Here is a 21,586-nt window from a genome sequence, read left to right as displayed (position 1 = left end):
TGTCCCCTGAGCCTGGAGCCCACTGAAAGCACAGAGACCACTATTCTTCCTCCTTGAATGGCCTGGGCCTCTTATATTACCCAAGCTTTCTTTATCTCCAGCCCTCAGCTTCCAGTGTTGAATAGTTCCTATATATAATTTCATATATAACACCAAATCTTTACTAGTATATTATTTAATCACATTTTTAAAATTACAGCTATGGTGGACACTAAGCAAAAGATTCTGTATTTAAATTAAGAATACAAATGAGCAATTCTATTTCTATAATCTGCTTTAGATTAGAAGGTAAAGTGTTTTACATAGGAGTTTTCAGTGCTTTTGGGAGGCGGGGGAGGGAACTTAATTACTTATGAGTAGACTCTTGGGTTTATTTTCCAACTTAGTATATGGACCTTCCCCAAATTCATGTTTCTAATAAAAGGAATCTTATGCCCTTTGTTATCTTGGGTAATGTTGGCACTATTTAAGATTCAGTTGAATATGTGCTATATACAGTTTAGAAATAGAACAAATTTTTCCTAGAACCTTAATGTTTTCAGTAATGTGATTACATGTTGTTCAAAGAAGTCCTAAATTACTAATCAGAATTTTGGGGTAAAGGAGAATATGGAAGTATGATTGAAAAGTTTTCTTTTTTTCTAAGATCTAGATAATGGAAGAGAAATAGACCTTAAAGTAATAATTAACTTTGTTCATCTTGTAGCATGGTCTTATGCTTGATTTTTAAAAATTGATTATAGATTTTAAGTATATAATTACAGTTTTTACAATCAAAGATACACAGTATTTTCTTGGTGTTCAGTAGGTTTCACACTAAAAATTTTATCATTTTCAAACTCTTAATTCAAAGATTCTATTTTCTAGATTACGTTAGAAGTACTTTTATAGCATAAGATGAAACAATGTTTTAAAAAAACTTTAGAAAGATAAAATACGATTCCTCTTTATGCAGCAGGCTTTGCCAGTGGACCTGAGCAGCAATGCTATCAGAAGTCATGGAAGTGCTGGTTTTCACGGAGCATCTGCATTTGACCCCTGCTGCCCTGTTTCTTCTTCCCGAGCTGCAATCTTTGGCCATCAGGCTGCTGCTGCTGTCCCGAGCCAGCCATTATCACTAGATGGTTATGGGTCAAGCATGGTTGCACAGCCCCAGCCCCAGCCCCCTGTACAAGCCTCACTCTCATCATGTCGACATTATATGCCACCTCCTTGTAAGTATAAATTTAACAGGCAGAAACCTTAGGGGCACCATATGCAGGAAGCTTTTACATTCCTGTATGAAATTACCTTTCTGTCATCTTAATTTATAGATTTTTAGTATTTCCTTACTTTAAGGAAATACTAAATGGGGTATATTTTTCCCATTTCATCTTCCCTTCACCCCACATCCTCAAAACAGTCTTCTAAGGCAAAAAGGTCAGATGTTGTTTAAAAGGGTCAGGAAAATAAAGTTTATTTTATTTTACATTTTAACATTTTTTTTTTTTTTAAAATATATTTTATTGATTTTTTACAGAGAGGAAGGGAGAGAGATAGAGAGTTAGAAACATCGATGAGAGAGAAACATCGATCAGCTGCCTCCTGCACACCCCCCACTGGGGATGTGCCCGCAACCCAGGCACATGCCCTTGACCGGAATCGAACCTGGGACCCTTCAGTCCGCAGGCCGACGCTCTATCCACTGAGCCAAACCGGTTCTGGCATACATTTTAACATTTTAATATCTATGAAATTGAAATACATTTAATGGCATACTAGATTCCTATAAAAGGAAGTTTTAGGGAACTTAGGTTTATCCTTTAAGAGTAATGGAAAATTTGGAAGTTTAGTAGTTGTTTCTAGACACAGGAAAGTAAATTTTGAATAAGAATTCTGAAACTTAACTGAGGCATTAGAATTCCTTGACAAAAGCTTTACCAATTACAAAAGGTTTCCATATTCAGTAATGCAGGCAATTAAAATAGAATCAGACATGACTTTTTTAAAGAAATTGAAATCTATGAGATATCAGAAATAAGAAATAACCTAAAGCTATATAACATGTATTTACTACTTCATTAAATCATAGGCTAATAATCGTGGAAATTTAATAAGTACTTTGATTTAAGAACTGAAAATTCATACAAGGAATAAACCAGGCTTTTGTTCTGATTACATGGGAAGTATCATTTTCAGTTATATATCTCATTAGATTTCTTCTTTCATTCCTCTAATTTTTTTAAGTTTGTATTCTACATATAACTAGAGTCAAACCAGAATTTGTATAGTGAAACCTGGTGACATGATTTATTTTTACAATAATGCAACTTAACATTTAAAATGTAAGCTAGAAAACAGGTTTTGAAACAGTTTTTGCAAAGCATTGACAAATGGACAGATTCTGTATATGAACACTGGTATGAAATTATACAGGCTGATTTGTAATATTTGTTGATATTCATCTTCAACTGATCATCTTTTATTAAATACTCAAAATGTGTGGTTTTCTGCTCATCTCCTTTAAATAATATAGTGAGGCAACTTATAGTGAACTCATCCTTTTTAATGTCCTAATGAAGAAATAAATGTTTTAGACCAACTTGATTTATTATAAAAATAACGTGTACATCCTAAGAAGTTCAAACTGCAGAATGATATAAAATGAGAAGTTAAAAGCCCTTCTCCCCACATCCTACTAATCTTAACACCATAGAGGTAACAACTGTTTATAAAACCTTTTAGAAATTTTATTTGAACATACAACTATATATATTTAAGAAATGGAATCATATTAAACATTATTTGCCTCTTGCTTTTGGATTCCTGATTTTTTTTAAATTTAACAATGCCTTGATTTTTTCCATATTAGCACATAAAAATCTAGTTCATTGTTTTTAATACCTTTATAATATTCCATTACCAGTTCCTCTGTTGATGGACATTTAAATTGTTGGTAGTTTTTTGTTTTTTTAAAAATATATTTTATTGATTTTTTTACGGAGAGGAAGGGAGAGGGAAAGAGAGTTAGAAACATCGATGAGAGAGAAACATCGATCAGCTGCCTCCTGCACACCCCCTACCGGGGATGTGTCTGCAACCAAGGTACATGCCCTTGACTGAAATCGAACCCGGGCCCCTTCAGTCCGCAGGCCGACGCTCTATCCACTGAGCCAAACCAGTCAGGGCAATTGTTTGTAGTTTTTTAATCCATCTGTAGGATAACTTCCTAAGAGTGAGATTGCTGGGTCAAAGTGACATATTGAACTTTTAGGAAGTTGAATATCAGTAACTTTTTTTTTTTAACTTGCAAGAACACATAAAATAGGGAAGGAAGAGAAATAATCTGTGGGAATGCAGAATGGTATTTTTCCACAATGGTTAGCAATCTGTTTTGTTTAGATATATAGTGATTATAATGATGGCTTATATTCTCACCACACAGAAAAAGATGGTATCTATGTGACGTGATTGGATGTGTTAATTAACCTTATTGTTATAATTATTTCATAAAGTATATGTATGCCAAATCATATTGTACACCTTAAATATATACAGTTGTATTTGTTAACTAGAGGCCTGGTGCCCGAATTTTTGCACCTTGGGGTCCCTCGGCCTAGCCTGCAGGATTGGGCTGAAACCAGCTCTCCGACGTCCCCTGAGGGGTCGGATTGCGAGAGGGCACAGGCCAGGCCAGAGGATCCAACCGGTGCATGATCGGGGCGGGGAGAGACGTGGGAGGTTGGCCAGCCGGGGCGGGACTGCAGGGAGGGTTCCAGAGCGTATCTGGTCCTTCTCACTCAGTTCCGATCAGCTGGACCCCAGCAGCAAGCTAACTTACCAGTTGGAGCGTCTGCCCCCTGGTGGTCAGTGCCCGTCATAGCGAGCAGTGAGTGGCCTTAGCATATCATTAGCATATTACGCTTTGATTGGTTGAACAGCCGACCGTTCGACCGGACACTTAGCATATTAGGCTTTTATTGTATAGGATTATACCTCAATAAAGCTGAAAAATAAAATGATTGTTGAAGAGTTAAACTTAAGTAAATTCATTCTGAAGCAAAACTTTAGAAATTTGTAATATTTGTGAATATTATTTTTTGCATAATGATTATAGAAATAGAAAACTTTGAGATGAAACTGGAAAAATGTTCTAAAATTGAGAAAAGATAGTTAATGATAAAACAGTGACCTTTTTTTTATGTTCAAGAAGTACTGAGTTTGGTGACTTCCTAAAGCATTAATTTGAAAATATAACTTTCAAAAAAATATCAGTTTAAAAATTTGTCTTACAACCCTGTTGAGCTACTGAATGTTTCTTTTAAATACATACTAGCAAGGTTTCATTTGAAAATATAGCTGAATAAGTGTTCATGGTTACTTGCTGACTGAATCAAAAGAATGAAAAATTGAAGGAGTTTCTTCTGGAATGAAACTAGAGAATGGCCATAGCTTCATACCAGATTACTGAGAAAATCTTCCACATTCAAACTCAAATTCATGGAGGAGATCAGCATACTTTTAGACTTCTCTCTTAGAGTAAGAGAGATATACAGTCTTCAGAGGGACCTTTCACCAGTCACTTTGAAACACAAAGATTCAGAGTGAAGATATGGGGGAAATTATCTGTATGAAGGGCTGATTTCCATGGCATGTTCCTGGCAAATCTGTCTCTTTCATTTTCTTAACCCCTAGAGTGCCTGGGAGCGTGATCACGCTCCTCCTGCAGTGTCCAGTTCTAAGTCTGCTTTTATTAGTGATGATGATATTGCTAAATATATCAATTCTTGCTGTGAAGATGACGATTTTGTGGAAGATATTGAATATGTAACTTCATTTACTTGTGATTCATAATTTTTTTCCTAAACTGCTGTAAAATCAGCAAAAATGCCTTGGCAATTTTAGCATAGTTCCTAGGATATTGGTTGGCACTCAAAGGGTTAATGTAACACAGGAAAATGGCATGGGGCGGGGAAAGAGAAGAGCAGCAATTAAAGAATGTCTTTGCCGTCTTGCCTAGAGGACTCCTAAGTTCCTTGCCTTTCTCTAGTTCTCTACAACCAATAAATCCTAAAGCAAAGAAGATTTATGTATTTAGAAATATATAACATACATTTGGCTTCACAAAAGCAAAAAAAAAAATTATATATGGCAAAATATAATTGACAAAGAAAATTCAGAAAAATGTTTATACCTTAATGAGAAAGTTTCCATGTATACAAAGAATATTTACAGATCAACAAGAAAAGGTGAACAGGAGGCTAAAAATATGAATAGATATTTCTGGGAAGAAATATAAGTGGTTAATAAATAGATGATTTTTCTCAGATTGGCATCTTAAAAATTTATTGATAGTGTAGGGATAATCAGACCCACTCATGTACTGTTAGTGGAAATATTAATTTCTGTAACCTTTTGGGAAGGGTATTTTGTCAACTGGTATCTAGATTATTCTCTTAGACTCAGACATACATACTTATAGGAATTTATGCTACAATAATTGTCCATGAATAATGTCTCTGTGCACGCGCACACACATACACTTACGTACATACACATATGAGTGAGCAACATAGGAGGACCATACACAGATGTGCATTACAGCATTTGGGTTGCTTTCAATTTTTAAAGAAATATTAGACTTTATTTTTTAGAACAGTTTTAGATTCACAGAAAAATTGAGACAATAGCTCAGAGAGTTTGTATATACTCCACATCTAGTTTCCCTTATTACTAATATCATACATTATTATAGTACATTTGTTAAAATTAATTAAGCAATATTGATACATTATTTTTTTATATATTACTAGAGGCCCGGTGCACAAAAATTTGCACTCGGGGGTGAGGGGGGGTCCCTCAGCCCTGCCTGTGCCCTCTCGCAGTCTGGGACCCCTCGGGAGATAACGACCTGCTGGCTTAGGCCTGCTCCCAGGTGGCAGAGGGCAGGCCCAATCCCTAGGTGCAACCCCTGGTCAGGCTCAGAGCAGGGCTGATTGGGGAGTTGGGGTACCGCCCCCTGTCATGCACAGAGCAGGGCGGATTAGGAGGTTGCGATGCCACCCTCAGTCATGCTCAGGGTAGGGCCGATTGGGGGGTTGGGGCACCGCCCCCTGTCACACTCAAGGTAGGGTCGATGGGGAGGTTGCGGCGCCACCCCCTGTCACACACAGAGCAGTGCCAATCAGGAGGTTGGGGCACTGCCCCCTGTCACGCACAGAGCAGAGCCAATCAGGGGGTTGGGGCTCCGTACCCTGTCACGCACAGAGCAGTGCCCATCGGGGGTTGGGGAGCTCTCCCCTGTCACACACAGAGTAGGGCCGATAGGGGAGTTGGGGCACCGCCCCCTGTCACACACAGAGCCGCAGGGCGGATCAGGGGGTTGGGGCGCCGCCCTCTATCACCCACAGAGCAGGGCCGATCAGGGGGTTGGGGCGCCGCCACTGTCACACTCAGGGCAGGGCCGATGGGGAGGTTATGGCTCTACCCCGTCACACACAGAGCAGGGCCTGTGGGGGGGCGGGGGGTTGGGGGGCCGCACCCTGTCACACACAGAGCCGCAGGGCGATCAGGGGGTTGGGGAGCTCCCCCCTATCAGGCACAGAGCAGGGCCGATCAGGGGTTTGGGGTGCCTTCCCCCATCACGAACAGAGCAGGGCTGATAGGGAGGTTGTGGCCCCGCCCCCTGTCACACACACAGCTGCAGGGCGATCAGGGGGTTTGGGCGCTGCCCCCTGTCACACTGATCCCGGTGCCGGGAGGCATATTACCCTTTTACTATATAGGATAGATACCTGGTGCATTGGTAGGGGCTGGCTGGTTTGCCCTGAAGGGTGTCCTGGATCAGGGTGGGGGTCCCCACTGGGGTTCCTGGCCAGCCTGGATGAGGGGATGATGGCTGTTTGCAGCTGGTCACACACCTTTCAGGGTGGGGGTCCCCACTGGGGTGCCTGGCCAGTCTGGGTGAGGGGCTGAGGGCTGTTTTCAGGCTGGTGGGTGACTGAAGCTCCCAACCGCTCCTTTTTTTCTTTTTTTTTAAATTCTGGGCCAAGGCCTCTGCTGCTGAAAGCAGATAGCTGGTTTGTTTCGGTTCTATAATCAAAACACTGTATCATCTCCAGCTCTGAGATCCCGGCCGGCTGAAAGCTGGTTTCTGGGGTTTTGTTTAGCTTCTATATTTGTTACAATATTTCAAACAGGCAGCTCAGAGGCCGGCAAGGTAGGCGGGGAACGTTGGAGCCCTCCTTCACTGAAGCAAGCAAGCCTCATGTTCGCTTCCAGCTGCCTGGCTGCTGGCTGCCATCTTGGCTGGCAGTTAATTTGCATATCGCCCTGATTAGCCAATGGGAAGGGTAGCGGTCGTACGCTAATTACCATGTTTCTCTTTTATTAGATAGGAGATTATTAACTAAAGTCCATTGTTTACTCGGACTTGTTAATTTTAGCTAGCTTTTAATTTTTATCAGTGGCAATTTCTTCAATAAATCTTGGTACGTTCCCATAATAGAATGCTGTGAGACTGTGAATGAAGTGCAGATATATGTATGGACATGAGAATATATCTAAGATTATTCCAAGAAAGGATGCAGAGTGAAATTGAACAGACTTGATAAAGTATTCATTAAAATTAAGTATGTGCTAGCTGAGGGAATGTCAAGGGGGGGGAGGGGGGGAAGGAGACATGTGTAATACTCTTTGTAATACTTTAAGAAAAAAAAAAATTAAGTATGTGCTAAAACGTTTGTAAAATCCAGTAGGGATGAGTAATAGCAATATGTGCTCAACTGCATGGTGCCTGTGTGTTTCTTTACAGATGCTTCTTTAACAAGACCACTTCATCATCAAGCCTCTGCCTGCCCCCACTCTCATGGAAACCCTCCTCCTCAGACGCAGCCTCCACCTCAAGTGGATTACGTTATTCCTCATCCTGTACATGCTTTCCATTCTCAGATGTCTTCTCATACAACATCTCACCCAGTGGCACCCCCACCCCCAACTCACTTAGCCAGTGCAGCTGCACCAATCCCTCAACATCTTCCTCCCTCACACCAGCCGATTTCACACCATATTCCAGCCACTGCACCTCCAGCACAGAGACTGCATCCTCATGAAGTAATGCAGAGGATGGAAGTTCAAAGGAGGAGGATGATGCAGCATCCAACGTAGGTTTTATACTTTTAAAAAGATAATCACACTTTACTCCATTCCCTTCTATCTCCACTGGTCTTTAAAACTATAAAACCTGTAGAAGTGATAGAACTGTACTAAATCCTCAGTTTAAAAGAAAATTAATTATGTACTAACTAGAATCTTCCTCTTATCCTGAGTTGTAGAGGTTGACAAAACAACTTTATATCAGGTCATCTAATGAAATCAAACCATTTTCAAGATAGTATCCAGGGTCGTTTACTTGTGCAAACCCATCCCTTCTTTGCCTGTTTCCTCAGTATTCCATAGTAAAGATAAATGTTAGAATTGATGGTTCAGGAGAAAAAGATATAATGTTATTATAGATATAATTTGACATATATTATCAACCAGAGGGAAGAACAGTATTAGCATTATCAACTGGTATTGAAAAAATAGCCTTCTTTAGTTTTTATTTACAAATTTAAATATCAAAATATTGTACTCCACAAACATGCAAAAACTATAATTGAACTTTTTGTTTTCTTTTGAAAATTCAGGATCTGAATTTCTAATTCAGCGCAGTAAACTCTGTTGGTCTAATTCTGCCTACCTGTTTTTGTGAATAAAGTTTTATAGGAAAACATCTATACCTGTTCATTTATGTGTTGTCAGTGGCTTTTTTCACACTACAAAGACTAAGCTGAGTAGTTGAGACAGAGACCAGGTGGCCTAAGAGCCAACAATATGTACTACTTGGCCCTTTCAGAATGTGTTTACAAAACTGTTGATCTAACTAATGACTTAGCACTTGTGTAACTTTTTGCTTTAGTTACATAATTTAAGATTGTATCCAGAATCTCTGGCTGCTACTGCCATTCTAATATAGTAACCTTTTATATAGAAAGTTGCCAATTTAACATTCAGATCATCTAGTATTTAGAAAATTACTTTTTGTAATAGAGATTCAAAATCTGTAATTATGTTAGAAACTAATAGAAAAAAAGAATTAGAATAAAAGTTACTACCTGGAACTTTTTTAAATAAGTACTTAGAACTTTATGGCCATTTACAATTGTACATTTGACTGACTTAAGGCTAGAAAGAGAAGATATGATAAGCTGGGATGAAGAATAAAGAGTGTGAATGGAGTAGTAACACTTTCTCAGATGTTAATTCAGATGATGCTAACACGTACTTGGCATCTGTTTTTAAAAAAATGAACAAGGTCAAAATGTTTTTCTCTTAAAAGTTTTATCCATTAAAATAGATGAATGTTGTTATAACATAAAAGTGAAGCAAACAAATAGCTTCCATTTTCTCACCCTATATGTTTACATAAAATAACCTCTTTGTGCCTGCAGCATTTGCTGGGGTATTTAATTTTTAAAATTATATTTTTATTCCATTCCTACTATTCTGTTTAAAATATCTATTGCAAAGAAGGTATACCAGATAATGTTAAAATTGCCCTTTTCTTTGGATGATACTTGAATTGGGGGCATTATAATAAATGGGCAGTAAGAATTTTGTGGGCTAGGGCTTCTTGATTTATTATGAATCATTAATTTTGTGTTATATTTCTATAATTTATTGTTATAGTTAATTTTTTGACTAGCTATAGATGTTTGTACTATTAATACCAGATTGTTTTCTACATTAAGAAATAACCAATTATTCAATTATTTCCAGTGGTCTTTTTATGTTCTGTGTTTCCAGGCGGGCACATGAACGCCCCCCACCCCATCCACATAGGATGCACCCAAACTATGGTCACGGGCATCATATTCATGTGCCTCAGACAATGTCCTCACATCCTCGACAGGCTCCAGAGAGATCCGCCTGGTCAGTATCTTGTTTATTTTAAAGTTCTGCTCAGCATCTTGTGGTAAAACTGCTGGAAGAGATGCTTTGTAATGGAATGCCATACAAAAGGATGATGTGGAGAAACTGAATTGCAGCTTAGCTTTGAGGCACTGACTATGGGTGAGTTAAAGAGACCTAGAGATGAAAGAGTAGGAGCTTGAGTTCTGGATCAGGGAACCATGTTAAACAAGAGTAGAGCTTTTTTGGTTGTTGTTTTTCAGGGGTGTCTATCATCAAAGTTAACTCCATAAGTGAATCCTACTTTTCACAACTTTTTTATCTACCTTTGTGCTCAAATTTGCTTTATCACGCTTAACCCCTGCTGTTGACAAGGGAAATCCAGCCTCCTAGGTTTCTGGTCTTTTCCTAGAGAAATGAAAGCAGATTTGCTTTAATTTTCTTTCTGAAACAATTGTTTGTAGGCAGTTGTTGAGATTTTGACCCACAGTTGACTTTTGAGGCAAAATATAAAATGAGAGTATATTTAGCCTTTACCAATATTACTATTTGTAAAATTTTGTATACCCTTGTGCTTTATAAGTTACAGAAGTGTTTGCTCTTCTGATTATCTTTGATGCCAACAAACAAAAGCCACTGTAACATCTGTAACATTCATGTAAACCAAAAAAGTGAACTCTGCTTTGTATGCTCCTCAAGTAGAATCAGACTTTTAGTTTGGAAGGAACCTTAGGGACCATTCAGTATACAGTTGACCCTTGAACAAGACGGGTGTGGATTCATGCAGTTCCAACCAATGTTGTTCAAGCGTCAGCTGTATTGCTTTCCTTAGTAAGATGTGAAACTGTCCAAATTGCTTTGGGTCTCATGGTCACAAAATTGAATTTTTGAGTTTTAATTTCTGCAATGAATTTGAAATTATGAATTAAATCTTTTGGGCTAAATTATCTTTTTCTCAACTTATGTACATTAAAACTTAAATTACTTTCTCCCTCATTTCCGTTGATAATAAAGATACTAAGGATGTCTAAAAGTTAAACTCTTCTCATCCTTTGCCAGGGAACTGGGAATTGAAGCTGGAGTAACTGCAACTACTTATACACCTGGAGCATTGCATCCTCACTTGGCCCATTACCATGCACCACCTCGACTTCATCACTTACAATTAGGAGCACTTCCTTTAATGGTAAAATAGGAAATTTGCAAAATTCTGATATATTCTCCTAAAAGTATTCCTTCTTTTCTAAGTTAAATACTTTATTGGATATGTGTTTTATTGTATTAGTTGTTGTGGGTGTCTTAATAGAACTTGAGAATTGTTAGAGAAAATTTGCTATAAAAAGGTATTGGATACATTAAAATCTGTATTTGTATTGTAAAATGAACTCTTCTTAATGTAAAAATGACTACGGTTTTTCTTTTATTCAAAGATGACAATCTTGGTCCATTGTCATTAAAACGTGATTTATTTTTCATAATAGTAATTTGTTCTGATGTATTTGTACTTTATTCTCTTGTCTTCAGGACTATTAATTCTCTGTATCTGATTTGAACAGATTCAGATCTTGTTGATACCAGTTTGAGATCCAAAGAACAAGTTCAGCAAAAATTTACTGAGTTTGCTATTTATAACACATACTAGTTATAAAAGTGTACATAAAAGTGGTACAGAGAAGGGAGTACTTTGGTTTTGTGCGGGTAGAGACACTGCAGGGAGGGGTTTCTGAGATGCTTTATTATGCATATGACTTCTGAACAGGCTTTGGAATTGAGAATGGTGCTCTTACAGTGGCCACAGCCTGTAAAGAGCTGCCAAATAGCCCTGACCGTTTGGCTTAGTAGATAGAGCGTCAGCCTGCAGACTGAAGGGTCCCAGGTTCGATTCTGGTCAAGAGCACATGCCCGGGGTTATAGGCTCGATCCCCAGTAGGGGGCGTGCAGGAGGCAGCCAATCAATGATTCTCTCTCATCGTTGATCTTTCATTATGCTAAGTGAAATAAGCCAGTCAGAGAAAGATAAATACCTCATGATCTCACTCATTTGTGGAATATAGAGAACAACATAGACTGATGAACAGGGACAGATCCAAAGACAGAGAAACAGCGATCAGACTATTAACCCCCAGAGGGATAGTGGGGGGAAGGAGGGGGCAAGAGGAAGAGATCAACCAAAGGACTTGTATGCATGCATATAAGCCAAATCAATGGACATGGACAACAGGGGGATGAGAGCATTAGTTGGGGGTGGGGGGTGGTTGGGAGGATGGGGGTATAATGGGGGGGTGAGGACACATTTGTAATACCTTAACTCATAAAGAATTAAAAAAAAAAAAAAAAAAAGAAGAGCTGTCAAATAGCATAAGTCAAGCAACTCCAAGTAAATTGGAACTTCTAGATCTTAAGGGTGAGGGAGACTTAGCAATACAAAATAATGTTGCCCTGCCAAGAAACTTGGACTCAATGAACCATTGGAAAAGGGAACATCTTGATCATATTTATGTTTTAGAGTGATTAAATCAGCTTGTAATTAGAAAGACCACCTTCTCAGTTGTGTGGAAAATAGATTTCAGGGTGGAAGGAACTAGTTAAGACTTACAGTAGAAGAGGTAAAGTGATGAATTCCTGAACAAAGGCAATAGCAGTTGCCATAAAAATGATGGGACACATTTGAGTAATATTTAGGATGATTTCTAGCTTGGATTATTAGGTGCATAGTGGTGCCACTCACTAAGTTGGAGAATATTAGATGAGGGTTTAAGAGAGGGGTTAGATGAGTTAGGCTTTGGATATATTGAATCTTAAATAACGTTGTGTATCAAGTTGGAATGTCCAGTAGCAAGTTAAGTTTATGGTCTGAACTTTCAAATCATAAACATATCTTGAGTTAGAGATATTGTGCTCTGCCAATATCTATATATATAAAAAGCTTGTGACCGGTCATTATGACGGCCACTGTAGCTGGCCAACCAGCCCGATCGGGGCAAGCCAGCTGGATCCCATCCATGCATGAATTCATGCACCGGGGCTCTAGTATAATAATATATATGTGTCACATATCTGTCATAATATGTGAATCTATGGAAGAAGATTAAACTTCCAGGAAAAATATGTAGAATGTGGAGAATGATAATACTGTACTTGAAATAGGATTTGGAGAACTGGCTAGAGAATCAGAGGAGAAACAAAGTTAGAATAATGTCAGCCCTAGCCGATTTGACTCAGTGGATAGAGCGTTGGCCTATGGACCAAAGCATCCTGGGTTCAATTCCAGTCAAAGCACATACCTCAGTTGCAGCTTCTCCCTGACCTGGGCCCTGGTTAGGGCACATGCAGGAGGCAACCAATCAATATGTTACTCTCAGATCGATACTTTTCTCTGTCTCTCCCTCTCTATTCCACTCTCTCTAAAAATCAGTGGAAAAACATCCTCAGGTGAGGATTTTAAAAAGAAAAAAAGAATAATGTCAAAATAATATGGTCAGTAGTGTCTCACCCCCAAAAAATAAAGTTTGAAAAATATGTAATGCATTTATTTGGCATTGGAGTAGTTATTGGTGACTTTTGTCAGAGTGATTTTAGCAATAGTGAAAAATGGAGAACCCGGTGCTTCTTAGATGACAGAAAGGAAGGTGAAAATGTGAGGTCAGTGAATATCAAGTGCTTGAACAGCCTAGTATGGCTGTGGCTTAGTGGTTTAGCATAGACCTATGAATGAGGTTGTCACGTTTGATTCCCGGTCAGGGCAGGTTTCAGGCTCCATCCCCAGTGGGCAGCTGCACAAGGCAGCTGATTAATGATTCTCTTTCATTATTGATGTTTCTATCTTTCTTTCCCTCTCCTTTCCTCTCTGAAATCAACAAAAATATTTTAAAAATATGAAAAATATATATATAAACTACTTGAATTGAATATAAGCTGTGAAGGGAAATAGGCTTGAAAATTATTTCAGGTTCAAGAAGATAACTTCACTTCAGAGAAACTTGAATTATTTTAGGTTTAAGATAACAACATTAAAGAGAACTTGTTTGAAGTTATAGAAGAGAGGGGTGACATACCCAGGGTGGGGGAACAAGAGAAGATGGGAACAGGTGATAGAGATGAACTTTGAGAGGGGAAAGAGGAAGCTAATCCATAAAAGCTAGAGAAAGGAGACTAGGGAGGTTTATAGGGAAGTACAGGTTTAAATAATTTGGGGGTCAGAGTTCCTGTTTGATTTTTCATTTTCCTTGGAGGTGTGTAGGAGGTTGGGTTATCTGCTGAGAGCTGGGCAATATCGATCGTTTCAAAATTTTTTATTTATGATTTGAGAGAGAAACATTGATTGGTTTTTGCACTTATGATACATTCATTGGATCCTTGTATGTGCCCTGACTGGAGATCGAGCCTGAAACCTTGGTGTATCGGGATGAAGCTCTAACCAACTGAGCTAACAGGCCAGGACTTCAATATTGATTTTTTAAAAAAAATTAAATCTTTATTGTTCAGATTATTACAGCTGTTCCTCTTTTTTCCCCCCCCATAGCTCCCCTCCACCTGGTTCCTACCCCTCCATCTGCCCTTCCCCCGCCCCCCTTCCCCCACTGTCCTCATCCATAGGTGTACGATTTTTGTCCAGTCTCTTCCTGCACTCCCCACACCCCTTCCCCTCACTTCCCCCCAAGAATAGTCAGTCCACTCCCTTTCTATGCCCCTGATTCTATTATATTCACCAGTTTATTCTGTTCATCAGATAATTTATTCACTTGATGTTTAGATTCACTTGTTGATAGATGTGTATTTTGTTGTTCAAAATTTGTATCTTTACCTTTTTCTTCTTCTTCTTCCTCTTCTTAAAGAATACCTTTCAGCATTTCATATAATGCTGGTTTGGTGGTGATGAACTCCTTTAGCTTTTTCTTATCTGTGAAGCTCTTTATCTGACCTTCAATTCTGAATGATAGCTTTGCTGGGTAAAGTAATCTTGGTTATAGGTTCTTGCTGTTAATCACTTTGAATATTTCTTGGCCTGCATAGTTTCTGTTGAGAAATCAGCTGACAGTCGTATGGGTACTCCCTTGTAGGTAACTGACTTTTTTTCTCTTGCTGATTTTAAGATTCTCTCTTTGTCTTTTGCTCTTGGCATTTTAATTATGATGTGTCTTGGTGTGGTTCTCTTTGGATATCTTTTGTTTGGGGTTCTCTGCGCTTCCTGGACTTGTAAGTCTATTTCTTTCACCAGGTAGGGGAAGTTTTCTGTCATTATTTCTTCAAATAGGTTTTCAATATCTTGCTCTCTCTCTTCTTCAGGCACCCCTATAATTCTGATGTTGGTACGCTTGAAGTTGTCTCAGAGGCTCCTTACACTATCTTCATAGTTTTGGATTCTTTTTTCTTTTTGTTTTTCCAGTTGGGTGTTTTTTGCTTCTTCGTATTTCAAATCTTTGACTTGATTCTTGCGATCCTCTAGTCTGCTGTTGGAACTCTGTATAATATTCTTTATTTCATTCAGTGTATGCTTAATTTCTAGTTGGTCCTTTTTCATAACCTCGAGGGTCTCACTAGATTTCTTGAGGGTCTCACTAAATTTATCGGTGGTTTCTAGAAAATTCTTGAAAAACCTTATAAGTGTGGTTTTGAACTCTATATCCAGTAGTTTGCTTTCCTCCATTTCTGTCATTTGTGACCTGTTTCTTTGTCTCTGCATTTTTTATGCTTCCCTGTGTTGATAGAGTGGCTTTTTGTGCTAGGTGTCCTATAGGGCCCAGTAGCTCAGCCTCCCCAATTACCTGAGGTGGACACTCTTGGTGCACGCCTTTGTGAGCTTTGTGCACAGTCTTGTTGTAGTTAAGCCTTGATTGTTGTAGGTATCACTGGGAGGAATTGACCTCCAGGCCACTTGGCTGTGAGAATCAGCTGTGTCTACAGTGGGAGAACTGATGTGCTGGAGACACCCTTATGGGGCAAGACTTGCTTCAGTGGGGCTTTGGTGCTCACTGAGTCTGCCCCCTGAGTGTGTCCCTTATGGATCTGAGGAGTTGTAATCTGGATGGTCCCACTCTGACCACTGGGTACACTGGCTCTTGGATTTCTAAGGAGGTGCTAATTTAGCCTCTGCCTGAGGCTACCCAGCAGGAGCTATGGAGAGATCTGCAGATTCCTCTTCATTGTTTGGGGTTTGGAGGTGCCCAGATGAGGCCCAGCTGTGAAGCAGTGCAAGCTGCTGTGGGGCCTTGGGCCTTCTTTTGGATGTTCTGGGTCTCTCTGACCCAGCTGCAGTTTGTTAGGTAATTTTAGATCTCAAAGGGCCAGGTCATTCATATGCAAAAGCCTCAGTCGCACTGTACATGCACGCCCGCACGTGGTATTTTGTGGAAGAGCCACACTCAAGGGGCCACAGTTTGCTGACCACCGCTTTAGAGGACGGGAAATAAAGTTTTGTTTGAAAATTTTCTGCATTTTTGTTCCTTAATACTGTTTAATAAAGCTCTTGGAAACTGATAAAATCTTATGAAAATTTTACTCTATATGTTTAGGCTACTATCAGTCTTAAGTTTGGGTATTTTCTACTTAGGATTCATTTTGCACAAAGGGTCCTGGGTAATAAAGATAAAATATGCAAATTGACCGTCACTCAGTGACAAAGATGGCAGCATCCGCTGCCAATAAGGAGGGAATATGAAAATTGATGTGACAGAGATGGTGGTGACCGGGCCAGGACACTTGCGTCATCGCCATGGTGATGACGCAGGCGTTCCACCTTGCCCTGGCTGTTCCAGGCCTCTGGACAGTGCGCGCAGGCGCGGAGCGGTCGAGGCCAGGTGGGACACCTGCTATGAGAGGGGAGGCGGGGCGTGTCAGAAGCTACAGGAGGGCAGCAGGGCCAGAGCAAAGGCGGAAGGTGACTCTGGCTGGAGCGAAGTTGGAAGGCGGTGGCCAGAGCGAAGGCCCGTGTCCTGGGTGCTGGAGGGAAGCTGGTGCCAGCAGCCAGAGGAAGGAAGGCCTATTCTTGCACGAATCTTTGTGCATCAGGCCTCTAGTCAAATATAAGAAAGCTGTTATTTCTTGGGACAGCTGTTTCTTCTTTTTCATCTAATTACATTTTAAGGCTATTATATACAGTATTATATTTGAAGAGGAACCTAACCCTGTTATAGAATGCTTAGTTGGAATTATATAGACTTACTAAAGTTGAATTTTGTGAGTAGGTGAATGGAGAGAATTGAGTGTCTGAATTATTCAATGTTAACAATAGAACTCTAGCCTGTGCTTAATTGGTTTAACTTATCTCTTCTGTTAAAATAGGTTCCTGACATGGCAGGCTACCCTCACATCCGTTACATTTCATCAGGATTGGATGGAACGTCATTTAGAGGTCCTTTCAGGGGCAATTTTGAGGTATGTAATAAAATTAATGAATTTATTTGCCACAGAACCATTAATGTAGGTAGAAAATATATGTGTTATTAGTATTCACAATTGTATAGGATTGCCTCTGTGACTGGGCAATAAGGCAGAAGACAGTAAAGTGTCTGAATTTCTGATATTGCTTCTAGGGACTGCGGTTTATAAACAGTATTAATCTTAGTTCAAAAATTACCCAAGGAGCCCTAGCCAGTTTGGCTCAGTGGATAGAGCGTCGGCCCAAGCCCTGTTCAGGGCATGTGCAGGAGGCAACCAATCGATGTGTTTCTCTCACATTGATGTTTCTCTCTTTCTCTTTCCCTTTCTCTTCCACTCTCCCTAAAAATCAATGGGAAAATATCCTCCAGGGAGGATTAACAAAACAAAACTAAAATTACCCAAGCATTTAAAGAATAGTAAATGAAAATAACCTAATATAAAGAAATATAGAAATGTACAAAATCATAAATATCAGATAAAGAACCATACTATGAAATGTTGGGGGCAGGGGCTTAATGCTTTTGACTAAGCTTAATTTTTATAAAAATACTAGAGGCCCGGTGCACAGGTTGGGGGTCCCCTCAGCCCAGCCTGCACCCTCTCCAACCCAGGACCCTTCGAGGGATGTCTGACTGCCGGTTTAGGCCCAATTCCTGGCCTAAAAGTTAAACACCCCCCCACTCTTCCCCCAGCCTGATCGCCCCTCACTGCCTCTGCGTGCCGGCCTGATTGCCCCTAACTGCCCCCATGCCTGCCTGGTCACCCCTAACTGCCCCCCGTTGCCGGCCAGGTCACCCCCAACTGCCCCCTCCCTGCCGGCCTGGTCGCTCCTAACTGCCCCACCCCCACCCCTGCTCTGACCTGGTCACCTCTTATGCTGGCCTGGTCGCCCCCAACTGCCCCCACCCCCACCCTGCTGGCCTGGTTGCCCCCAACTGCCACTCTGCTGGACTGGTTGCCCCCATCTGCCGGCCTGGTCGCCCCCGACTGCCCCCCCCCCCTCCCTGCTGGCCTAGTCGCCCACACAGCCTGTTTGTTCAGTTATTTGGTCATCCCTCACTAATCCCCCTGCTGGCCTGGTTATAGGCAGCCATTTGTGAGGGAGTGAGGGTTAATTTGCATATTACCTCTTTATTATATAGGATTGTGGGAGGAAAAGAAACCTAAGTAATTTTTTTTTATTTGCCTCTTTTTTTTTTAATTAAATCTTTATTGTTCAGATTATTACATTTGTTCCTCTTTTTTCCCCCCATAACTCCCCTCCTTCCAGCTCCCACCCCACCCTCCACCCTCACTCCCCACCCACTGTGTTCATCCATAGGTGCATGATTTTTGTCCAGTCACTTCCCGCATCTCCCACACCCCTTTTTTCCCCAAGAATAGTCAGTCTATTCCCTTTCTATGTCCCTGATTCTATTATAATCACCAGTTCATTCTGTACATCAGGTTATTTATTCACTTGATTCTTAGATTCATTTGTTGATAGATGCATGTTTGTTGTTCATAATTTGTATCTTTACCTTTTTCTTCTTCCTCTTCTTAAAGGATACCTTTCAGCATTTCATATAATACTGGTTTGGCGGTGATGAACTCCTTTAGCTTTTCCTTATCTGTGAAGCTCTTTATCTGACCTTCAATTCTGAATGATAGCTTTGCTGGATAAAGTAATCTTGGTTGTAGGTTCTTGGTATTCAGCACTTTGAATATTTCTTGCCATTCCCTTCTGGCCTGCAAAGTTTCTGTTGAGAAATCAGCTGACAGTCGTATGGGTATTCCCTTGTAGGTAACTGAGCCTCTTTCTCTTGCTGCTTTTAAGATTTTCTCTTTGTCTTTTGCTCTTGGCATTTTAATGATGATGTGTCTTGGTGTGGTCCTCTTTGGATTCCTTTTGTTTGGGGTTCTCTGTGCTTCTTGGACCTGTAAGTCCATTTCTTTCACCAGGTGGGGGAAGTTTTCTGCCATTATTTCTTGAAATAGGTTTTCAATATCTTGCTGTCTCTCATCTTCTGGCACTCCAATGACTCTGATATTAGACCGCTTAAAGCTGTCCCTGAGGCTCCTTACACTATCTTCACACTTTCGGATTCTTTTTTCATTTTGCTTTTCCAATTGGGTGTTTTTTGTCGAATCTTTGGTTTGATTATTGTGCTCCTCTGGTCTGCTATTGGGTATAATATTCTTTATTTCAGTCCGTGTATGCTTACTTTCTAATTTCTTTATCGTAGCATCGAGGGTCTCATTAGTTTTCGTGAGGCTCTGCACAAATTTATGGCAAGCCCTCAAAATTGCGATTCTTAGCTCCATATCCTCCATTTCTGTCATGTTTTTTTGTCTCCGCATCTTTTATGCTTTCTTGGTGCACCCCCTTGTGGTCTCTGTGCGCAGTCTTGTTCTAGCCAAGCCTTAATTGTTGTAGTTAACACTAGAGGGATTTGACCCCCTGGCCGACTGGCTATAGGAATCAGCTGTATGGAAAACGTCTGCCTTCTGGGGAGGCGCTAATCCAGCCTTTGCCTGAGGCGATCGGCAAATGGCTGTGCGCAGAGTTTTGGCGGGGCGGGCTCAACAGGGCGGGCGGAGGGAGCAGTTATGGCCACGCTCAGTCCCGTTCCCAGAGGCTCTGCTTCTCAGAACCCCGGCAGCCGCTGCAAACCTCGGAGAGAAAGCTGCCCTCAGGTTCCAACTGATGCCGGATAATCCCGCTTCTCCCGTTTGAGTCTGGGTCCCTAGAGACTCGCCCGGATCTGGAGCCCAGAGTCTGAGACTCACTCCCGACAGAAAACGACAACCGCGCCCTCAGCCACCAGCCCGCTTTGCTCGCGCACCTCGGTACCTTTGTATTTTCCACACTGCGCCGCCTCTGAGCCTCGATTTGCTGTTCTCTTTCCTTCTAGTTGTAGAGTCTCTCTTCAGCCAGCCTTCCTGTGGTTCTGGGTGATGTCCGTTCAGTCTTTTAGTTGTATTTTTGAAATGGTTGTTTGCGGCAGCGGTCTCCGGTGTTTACCTACGCCGCCATCTTGGTCTCCTCCCAGTAATTTATTTTATAAGTAAATATCTCCTTGTTTGAATTTTCAGAAGAACAAATCATTTAAATATGGTTTAAAGTTTTATTTTGTTTCTTCATGTCGGTTTGTAAGTTAGAGTCGGTGGGACTTAGAAAATTGCTTGATTTGTTTCCCTCTTTTACTACAATGACGTCATCGTCTATATCAGGGGTGGGGAACATCCGGCCCTCAGGCTGTATAAGGCCTACAAAATAATTTGGCCAGGCCCTACCAAGACATTAGGGGTGAGTTAATTAAATGTTTGATCAAATATAGCAGGCTAATTTTTAAGTTGATAATTTTGTGTGGCCTGAAAATTGTATTATAAATATCCAAATGACCCTTGGCAGAAAAAAGGTTCCCCACCCCTGCTGTACATGCATACATACTGACTTACATAATACTATGTGGGAATATGTTGCTCTAATCTATAACAATAATTTTTCCATACCACTTCTTTTTTTTTAATGTATATTTTTATTTCAGAGAGGAAGGGAAGGGGTGGAGGTATAGAAACATCAGTGATTAGAGAGAATCACTGATTGGCTGCCTCCTGCATGCCCCCTACTAGGGATTGAACCCATAACCCAGGCATGTGGCCTGTGTAGGAATCAAACTGTGACCACCTGGTTCATGTGTTGATGCTCAATCACTGGGCCACACTTCTCAGGCACTAACTATAGCTTTTTGAACACTATTTGCATTGTATTGCAGGTTTATAAATATGGAACTTTATTTCTTTTACAATATTGACAGTGCTGTTTAAGGAATAACCATCCTGGTTTTTAATACTAATTATTCTTCACTTTCAGGAACTGATTCATTTGGAAGAAAGATTAGGAAATGTCAATCGTGGAGCATCCCAGGGAACAATTGAAAGATGTACATATCCACATAAATACAAAAAGGTAAGAATTTACTCTGTAAAACATCTATTGTTATTAAAATGGATAAATTTAATATGGACCTTTTTTTTAGTTTGTGCATTATAACAAATACATTATTTATCATTAAAACAATATATACATATCCTTAAAAATATTCAAAGTATAAAAAAATATATACCCTGAAGTTTATTTCCCTGCTGACTGTTACCAGTCTTCCTTCTCAGAAGAAAAATAATGGTTAAGGAATTTTAGGTAATCTTTCAAATATTTTTATACATTTATAATAATGTGCATATGTATATATTTTTCTTCCACTTTGAAAAAAATAACACAGAGGGGTTGCTG

The 21,586-nt window shown here is 40.2% G+C and overlaps 1 protein-coding gene across 8 annotated transcripts in view; it reads left to right on the top strand.

Annotated features, from left to right (window-relative positions):
- RNF111 (ring finger protein 111) overlaps window positions 1–21,586 on the top strand; it is a 105,226-nt gene that overhangs the window by 79,333 nt on the left and 4,307 nt on the right. For 3 of the 8 annotated variants that reach the window (XM_070421733.1, XM_070421706.1, XM_070421714.1), the window contains 6 exons: window positions 956–1,214; window positions 7,793–8,141; window positions 9,799–9,951; window positions 10,990–11,116; window positions 17,212–17,304; window positions 21,167–21,262. In XM_070421733.1, the coding sequence (XP_070277834.1) occupies window positions 956–1,214; window positions 7,793–8,141; window positions 9,799–9,951; window positions 10,990–11,116; window positions 17,212–17,304; window positions 21,167–21,262 (1,077 nt within the window). The remainder of the gene's footprint in view (window positions 1–955; window positions 1,215–7,792; window positions 8,142–9,798; window positions 9,952–10,989; window positions 11,117–17,211; window positions 17,305–21,166; window positions 21,263–21,586) is intronic. The other 5 variants (XM_070421749.1, XM_070421742.1, XM_070421760.1 and 2 more) reach the window with 4 other exon arrangements.

Source organism: Myotis yumanensis, unplaced genomic scaffold, assembly GCF_028538775.1.
Source record: "Myotis yumanensis isolate MYYU_CA2020_CCGP unplaced genomic scaffold, mMyoYum1.0.hap1 SCAF_1, whole genome shotgun sequence".
NCBI lineage: Eukaryota > Metazoa > Chordata > Mammalia > Chiroptera > Vespertilionidae > Myotis > Myotis yumanensis.
Note: the sequence above shows the minus strand (reverse complement) of the source record. Positions and strands in the feature narration are given on the sequence as shown.